This window comes from Anoplolepis gracilipes, chromosome 16 (assembly GCF_047496725.1).
Source record: "Anoplolepis gracilipes chromosome 16, ASM4749672v1, whole genome shotgun sequence".
Taxonomy (NCBI): domain Eukaryota; kingdom Metazoa; phylum Arthropoda; class Insecta; order Hymenoptera; family Formicidae; genus Anoplolepis; species Anoplolepis gracilipes.
The window spans coordinates 6,802,603-6,811,629 of NC_132985.1; the positions used below are offsets into that span (position 1 = coordinate 6,802,603).

At 25.6% G+C, this 9,027-nt stretch overlaps 1 protein-coding gene across 2 annotated transcripts; it reads left to right on the top strand.

Moving 5' to 3' along the window:
* The first annotated feature begins 822 nt into the window (after window positions 1–822).
* Window positions 823–6,886, top strand: LOC140674516 (F-box only protein 21-like). 2 transcript variants are annotated; one of them, XM_072908103.1, is made up of 8 exons: window positions 823–1,111; window positions 2,370–2,636; window positions 2,718–3,159; window positions 3,327–3,469; window positions 4,249–4,387; window positions 5,072–5,200; window positions 5,979–6,297; window positions 6,389–6,886. In XM_072908103.1, the coding sequence occupies exons 1-8, from the start codon at window positions 954–956 to the stop codon at window positions 6,574–6,576; spliced, it is 1,785 nt and encodes a 594-aa protein (XP_072764204.1). In that variant the 5' UTR covers window positions 823–953; the 3' UTR covers window positions 6,577–6,886. The 2 variants fall into 2 exon arrangements, with proteins under 2 accessions (XP_072764204.1, XP_072764205.1); XM_072908104.1 differs by having other exon boundaries at window positions 1,022–1,111; window positions 2,339–2,636.
* Window positions 6,887–9,027: the final 2,141 nt, after the last annotated feature.

Here is a 9,027-nt window from a genome sequence, read left to right on the forward strand (position 1 = left end):
TATAAATATATAATATTTTTCTGTGTATTTTGAAAAGCAGATTTTTACAGGACAGTTTTTCTTTCTATCTTTTTCTTTTCTTTCTCTAAAATCGCTAAAAGGTTCCTCACAGGCTGTGGTCAAGACTATGAATGGTTCGAAATATCATTCTATCTTTGTTCTATATTTTATGAGAACAAAGATAGAATGATGTGTCGAAGCATTCGTAACGCAGTCTCAACCGCAGCTTTAGTTTAAAAGAGAAATCATCTGAAGAATAAAATAGTTTCAGGTTAATAAGGAATAAAGTAGTTTCAGTCTTAATATGTAAGAATATATAAATGAGATTTTATCTTATTAATTTTTTATTTAACATTTGGAATTATATTAATCGCAACGATAAGAAAAAACAATTTTACATGTGGACATTTGCTACTTATTAAAACTTTGACAAGTTAAATATAGTATTTATTAAATTAATAAATAGAATATTTTTAAAAAATCATGTAAAAAAAAAAAATATTCTTATTTATTAAAAATATTTTTTATTAAGACGGTTTATAAAATATACATATTGAGAATACAATTTTTCGGTATTTTAACCCTCAAGTAAAAAAAAGCCAGTCGTAAATCACATCTGTTGATTCATGCTGAAAAGAAAAGTGAAAAGAAAAAGCCATAGATTTATCGCTATATGTATTGACCTATTAGAATAAAGGAATCTTTGTGTTTTTTCTTCTAATGTCAGTCAAATACTTTGAAGTATTTTTAACTTAAAAAAGAATATACCTGCAGTCTGGAATGTCTAGAAAAGCATACAAAAGTCACTGTAGTTTACAGACGCAACGCGACAGTGCTAGGTGCTACAAGAAACTTTGTGAGCTCATGTATAAGTTATATAAACGAAATCAGATAAAAACCAATAAATAAATCACGTTGCGAGCTTTTTTGTCCATCGTTAAATTTTTTTTTCGATGGCTACGATAACAAGCTTGCCCGCCGAAGTGATTGAAATCATTCTGGGAGATGAAAATGTTAGCATTGAAGATGTCTTGAGTTTTAGTTCCACGTGCAAAAGATTCCAGGAGATAAGACTAACTAATAAGTTTTGGGCAACGAAATTTTATCAGAGGTATGTCTCTTTGTTTATAAATTTTTATATATTATTCTACTAATTTTTACGCATAGAACTCTTAGCAAAAATTTCTATAGTATAACTCTTAAGCTTTAAAATTTGGTAAGAAAAGTTGAAAAAATAGTTGCAGAACAAAGTGAAGCGCACGTGCATTTAGTTTGTCCCGAGTATTTTTCTTAATGAATAAAGCTATTTGTTTAATCTATAACAAATTATGAAACTATTAAAAATAAAGCCAGAATTCTCCAATATAATAAGTTTTTACGAAGTGAGAATATGCGAGCGTCACACGCATCTTTCAGTACCTATATTTCTTTAAATATTATTTCTAAAATTATATTTATATTTTTTAATGAAGTATTATACACCAATAATAACTTATTAAAAATTGAAAATTGGTTGATAAAAAAACGGGTCAATAAGATAAAATATATAAAGAAACAGAATAAATTTTTATTACTCTTTTTATTTTACATAACAGATGATGTTGAAATTTTTAAACAAATAAGATTTATGATGTTTACTTTATATCAACAATAGTTAATTTTAATTTATTAAACATTTTAAAACATTAAGTTGATTGCTAATTTTAAAAAAATGTTGACTTAAATATATGTTCATAATAATAATTTTAATTAAATCGCACACATAGTTAGAAAAGTTTAATTTACTTCATAAATTTTACATAATTTTATATAAACTTTCTGTTTATACTTTATGATTTCTACAATTTTATATTCTACTATCACTATATACAATCAATTTTATTTATTTGGAAATTGTAAAGAGAGATTGAGTTTTATTTCTTATAAAATTTGACTTTAGTTTCTATTTTTATTCTTACTTTAATGGGATGCCCAGAGAATTAATATATATTTATACACACACATTTATTATTCAATCGATTTTTCATTAAAACTTAATTTAAAGTGATTAACTTAAACTTGATACAAGATGTTTACAGCAAAAGCGTTTCAATAATACGATTATATTTTGAGTGTGTGTGTCGCTATTCGCTATCTATTACTATTGTGATCATTTTATTCAATTTGGTTTAAGATATTAATACATTACAATCTTTATCTTTATTAAATAAAAAATTAATGTTATATTTATAATGTTTCTAATTTGTCCCAAATATTAATGTATTTAAAAAATTTATATTTGTACTTTAGAAAGTATATTGTTATAGTTTATGTCTGATAATATGGTGTTGTTTTGTAGAATATTTGAGAATTCATTGTCTCAATTTTAGATGTTCTTCTGCGAGAAAAAAGTATAATACGGAGAAACAAAAGAAAATTTTTGACCATTCCAATTTTGAACAACAAATTAAAGAAGGTTTAAAATATGTCAAAAAAATTCAGTATTATGTGTCTTTAATGACAGAGAATGATTTATGCCACGATGACAAAGAAGAATTGGAATATCTTCTGCGTTCCATAGCCGAAAATTCGAAATCTCAGATTTACTTATTTGTTGCAGATGAGTTAAATAGAATCGTTTCTACACAATCGTCACGGTAGAATTCAATCAATTAAATATTAGCATTACAACTATTAATACAGTTATTGTACATTCTGAATGTGTAAATATATTTTAGGGAACCCAGTTGCAATTTAACAAGTGCATATAACTTTGGTATAATTATTCAATGTCTAAAACAATATCGATTAATGTTCAAGCAAAACAAATTTATAAACATGCCAGAAAAAAAGCAGCTTTTAGAACGGCTACTTACTATTGTAGCACAATATTTTGACCCACATATATCTTTTTCCGTTATGAAAACGTGTTTTGATAATATTACGGAAGAAGTACTATCTCACCTTAAAACAAAATATCCTGGACATTCAATATTTTCAACATCTCCTGATCAATTTTCTGATTGGAGAAACAATAATATCAAGGACAATTTCTGGGATGAGACAGAAGCGAAAGAAATTATGTGCATACTTCAAAAATTCGTAACTTCTGAATTTTATAATTATAAGTTAAAGCAACTATTGATAACATTAGATCCACATAAAAACCGTGTACATTCCGTAAGTTATTTTAGATTATGTATATATAGTTATTTTAGTTACTTTATATTATAATTATAATTTGTCATGCGCAGTAGAAGCATAATTATGTTTTTATATCTTATAAAATAAAAACAAACATATGCAATAAAATTTTATTAACATAATTTATATATTGATATGTCTAGCTTTTACTTTATTTCGATGAGTCTCTACGATCTCTTATATATCACACCGTAGCCAGAAGGCTTGGCATACGCTGCGTTCTGAAACCAGACGAAATACCAGACGAAGACAGAGAAGGTATTGCTATCATATGGCAGCCAAAATAGTGCGTATAATTTTAATTAAAAAATTTGTTAATTTTGTTTTTAATATTGGCATAATTTTTTAAAATAATAATCAGCAACTCATACAGTTTTATTATCTATTTAGTATTAAGATATGTATTAATTTCAACACTCTTCATATTCTATATTAAATCCAGAACATCTGGATTTAGTATTTCTTGCAAATTTTTAGTATTTCTTGCAAATATTTCTATGATTCTATTAATGAGATAGCATAAATCTCTTTTCACATTTTTCCTCGTTAAACCATAATCACAGATTTGAGTGTATTCAACCATAAGGTACAGTTAACTTTGTCTAACAACAGTTTAGGGAATTTTCTTATGAAGACAAATGTTATGTACAGTGTGAAATCATGATCAGAGATTTACGTGATCTCAGGGATAGAATCATAGAAAGAATTGCAAGAAATAGATATTCTGATTTAGTATTTGAATTTAGTACAGAATATAAAAAGTGTTGAAATTACGAGATGTGTCATGCCGTCAATAGGCCATGTCGAAATTTATTGAATGGATAAAGAAACTGTTTGAGTTGATTATTATTAAAAATTGCATATTAATATTTAGTTTGTGTTATTTATAAATATCGACTAAAACCCTATCATTTATTTTCGGACACTTTGTCTATATATCTATATACATATATACATATACTATATACATACGATATATATATATACATAAACACATAACCACAAACACACATACACGCACACGCACACACACACATATATGACGTATTTTTTTATTCTTTTCAGTGATAATACAGAACATTTGAATATTGCAAACTATTTTATGATAGTGCAAAATTACACAAATGAAGCATATACAATTTTTAAAATTGTTAGAGGAAGATGTAACTATTTATCTCGTAAAGCTCTATTTAGTTATGTGCAGGTTGGCAATTTTTTTACATATAGTTTTCATATTTATTTTTTATTATTTTTAATAATTAATTAAGATAACAATGAATTATAGATCTGGATCTAAAATCTGAATGATACGTTATGTCCACGACTATAGTAAAAATCATTTTACAATTTTTCACACAAAAGTTATAAAAAGAACTATGATTTCCTATCATTTTCGAAGTATATTTTTTATTATTTTTTATTCTTTACTTTAACTACATCTTTTTAGATTATTTTTACATATAATTTTTATGTACGAAACATATAATTTTTGTGATCAAAGTACAAATTTTGAACCATGTTGGACATAGTTTTTCATAAATGAACTTAGAAAGTTGTGAATAATTGTGATTTTTACAATAATCTATTTTTATTTACTATTTTACTTATAAAAATGTTCGTAAGAAGTTATACAAGCTTGTTAAACTTTGTAAATATTTTTTATAACTCACTACCACTTTGTCCAACTTATCATGAATTTGTTTTACTATTTTCATAAATTTGTAATTTGTTGATGAAAATTTTAATTTTTCTTAAAAATATGTGAATTGTTGTAAAATTATTTGCATCAAAAGACTCAATAAATTTTATAAGCAATGAGTAAAAGTATAAATAAATATTTTCATTTTTATATTTGTAATTAAAATTTTGTTACTATACGTTTTTTTAGATAATAGCTTTTATAATACATAATTACGACTTTGATAACATATATCGTCTAGAAGAATATGAATGGGAATTAAATATTATTATAAAAATAATACAAAATGGAGATATTAATATTACAAAACCAATAAAGGTAACTTATCTAGTATCTAATAATATAAACTAATATTCATATAATGAATGTGTAAAAAATTATACAAATTATAGTTATCTATCCGCTAAAAAAAGTGGACAAATAAGAAAAATTTATAAAATTTCAAATGTTTATAACACATAACATTAAAAATTATCATATAAAGGTGATTAAAAAATGAAAATGAAAATTTAAGTCTGTATTTTGAGAAACTTTTAATGGCGACTACGTAAGATGATTAGTTTTTTAATGACAGATGACACAATAAAATCCATATTTTTTTAAATTAACATAACTCAGCGAAAAATTACATATTAATTTCTACGATAATGCATTTTGAAGGGAAGAAATTGAATAACTTTCATACGCTTTGTATCTCATTGAGTTCAATTGATTCACGACTGCAACTCATTAATGTGGATTTTTTATTATCCGATGTTTTATTTTAATCCACTATATATTTACATCCACTATAAAAGAATTAATCATTTCACGTAATTAGCATTAAAAGTTTCTCAAAATACAGAGTTCAAGTTTTATTTTAATATTTTAATCACTTCGATAGAATAATTATTAATTATTTTATAGCATTTAAAATTTTATAATTATTTCCTATTTTTTTAATGTATCTTTTCCTAATGTAACTTTTTTATAGCGGAATATATACTTGAGCTATTATATTAATTAATTTATAAACAGCTCAACAAAATATCGATTATATTCTGCTATTGTATTTTTCACACATACGCATACTCACACGTACACGACATGCACGCAGGTTAAATCTGACATCGTAAGAACAAAACCAAAAATAAGAAATGAAAAAATCAAATTTGCGATTGGTATGATTGTGAAGTATCTTTTTAAAAATGTATTGTCTCATATTGAAGACTGTGGTTTGCAAGTATATCACTTTGGCGTAATAATAGGTTGGCATTTTAAATGTGAAGCTGCGTTTATAAAAGAATCATTGAGTTCTATAGCTCCACATCTGACCGAATGTGAAAATCAGAAAATTTGTTCAGGGCAATGTGGAAAATTTCAACCCCACTATATAATTCTCACCAGAAAAAATAAAATAAGTTATGTACAACAGGGTATGAATATTAGTAACATTCTTATGCATTACATATATGTATATCTTCTATTATCTTTAAGTTGTACAATATAAAATATATTTTATTTTAGATGAGTTGTCAATATGTCAATCAGAGTGGATTAATAATGTAGAGATAGGACGATATTTTTCTACATTCAATGGCACCCATTATGTACCAAATAAAGGCCTGGCAGAAGAGTATCCAAATGATATAGGAGCAATTCCCAAAATACTTTTTAATAGTAATTCTTTAAACATTCAGTGCTGTGGAGAGTAAGGAGGAGAAACAAAATAAGAAGTAATAAAATAATGTTAATTGATATAATTCAATAAATATAATTCAACATATAAAATAATTTAGTACAAAACACCGTATAACATTAATTGATGAAATCGTTAAGAATAACAAGGCAATAGCGAACGTTTCGAGCTCCATTTGAACCTTCTTTGGCGCAGTGATATAATCGTAAAGCAAGTCATAAATATAAAATTACAAATAATTTCAACAAACGAAATTGATCTTAGCAGAACGCAAAACACAATGTTTAGTATAAAAAGCGGTAAAAAACAATCGCTAAAAATTATTGTTGCCGGTATGTATAATCCTCCATGGTTAGTGGGCCACGAGAAATTAATAAAAGAATTCCTAATAGATTCGTGACTAGACTGCAATGCCGGTTGAATCCTATGTTGGCATGGTTAAATAATTATAAATTATAAATAAACCAATAGGTCGAGTCACTAAACTGTACAATCAATCAAGTATTTACTTACATTGTCAAAATGTTCGGCAATAAAATCGTTAATTAGAAAAACCATAGCGATGTTTAAGTGTCAAACTGTTATTGTCAAAATTCTTTCAAGTAGTCAGAATAATATACAGGGTGGGCCATTTTTAACAGTATGGTAAATTTTCTCGTAAACTAAGCGAAATATCAAAAAGTGTTTTAGACAAAAGTTGTATGGTTTCAAGGGAGGCATAAAATGATACCATTGATTTGACCTTGAAGAGTTATTTGAAGGTCACATGAACGTCATGTTTAATTTTTTAAATGGGCACCCTATATATTATTGTATATTCTTATACCTTATCTCAAGAGCTTTTCAAAACACTGTAATAAAATATTTTTTCATTAAACACTTTTCGAGTTATAAGGCTTCAAAATTGCAATATTTTGACATAAAATACAAGATATCTCGTAAAATATTTATTTTTCGATTATCTTACCTTAATACTTTTATGCACAGAATAATGAGACAAATCAATTGGTGTAAAAAAACATATAGTTATCTTTAAGAAAAAATCTGAATTTACAACTAGCAGTTACACATTTTTACTTTAACATAATTATGTGTTTTAATTACGCCAATTGATTCGTCTCATTATTTTGTGCATAAAAATATTAGGGTAAGATAATCGAGAAATGAATATTTTACGAGATATCTTGTATTTTATGTCAAAATATTACAACTTTGCCTTATAACTCGAAAAGTGTTTAATGAAAAAACATTTTATCATAGTGTTTTGGAAAGCTCTCGAGATAAGCTACAAGAATATGCAAATATATATAGGACGTACCATTTAAGAAATTCAAAATGATTTTCACGTGGCCTTCATGTGACTCAAGGTCAAACTAATGGCACCATCTTACGTCCCCCTAGAAAACATACAACTTTTGTCTGAAACATTTTTTCGAATTTTTCATATTTTTCGAGATATTTCACTGGAGGAATTAAAATGGGACACTCTGTATATTACTTGTCTATAGCGATAGCACAAAATACTCTATTTCTTTTTCTTTGTTTTACTCTGTTTTTGTAAAATATTTTAATTAATGTATTACTAATGTTTATTCACAATAAATATGTAAATGTATGTTTAATACATATTTGCGTAAATAGATTTAAGAAATTGTGATCAATCGCAATTTTAATGACATTTAAATAAACAAACTGCTCAAATTAACATTTGCTAATTTCAATAATGTGAAAAAGAATGATACAAATTAATATGTTTATGTACTTAAAAATATACTCTTCCAAAAGAATATAATTATAAATATTTAGTTAAAGTAGTCATTATATATATTCAAATATTGTGATACAATGTGTATGTTTAGGCTTAAATATAAATTTATCTAATAAAAGACGTTCCTATAGATATTTGATGATTAATAAGATTGTGTATTATAGTTTATGATGTAATGTAACTATACAATTGAACATTTTAACTACAAATCACACAATATTTACTTTTCGTTCTTCTGAAACAAGAATTGAAATACAGATGAATATGAAAATCGACTACTGCAAACATTAACATATATCGTATGTACATATTGAAAAGAAAAATGAATGTACATACAAATATGTATTTTAATATTACAATGCACCGCTCCAATAAACCTCGTGAAAAGCACATTAGAGTATCACATTAAGTAGGCAAATTATCTCTAAATCTCTAAAATCTTGAAAAAGTTGAGTTGATAACGATGCGCGAAAATGTTCTTCCGTTTCTTTTTATTTTCCTTGCGTCTCTTTCTTTTCTCCATCTATGATCAAGTTTTCTGCGAGAGATTTTTTCTTTATTTTTAAAAGACCAGACATTAACATATATATTTTATTTACGTCTATTATTTATATTTAATATGTACATTTGTAATATTTTTTTTGACCTGCGCGCAAATGTAGCAAAAAATTAAAAATTTTGATCGATATAGATGTCCAG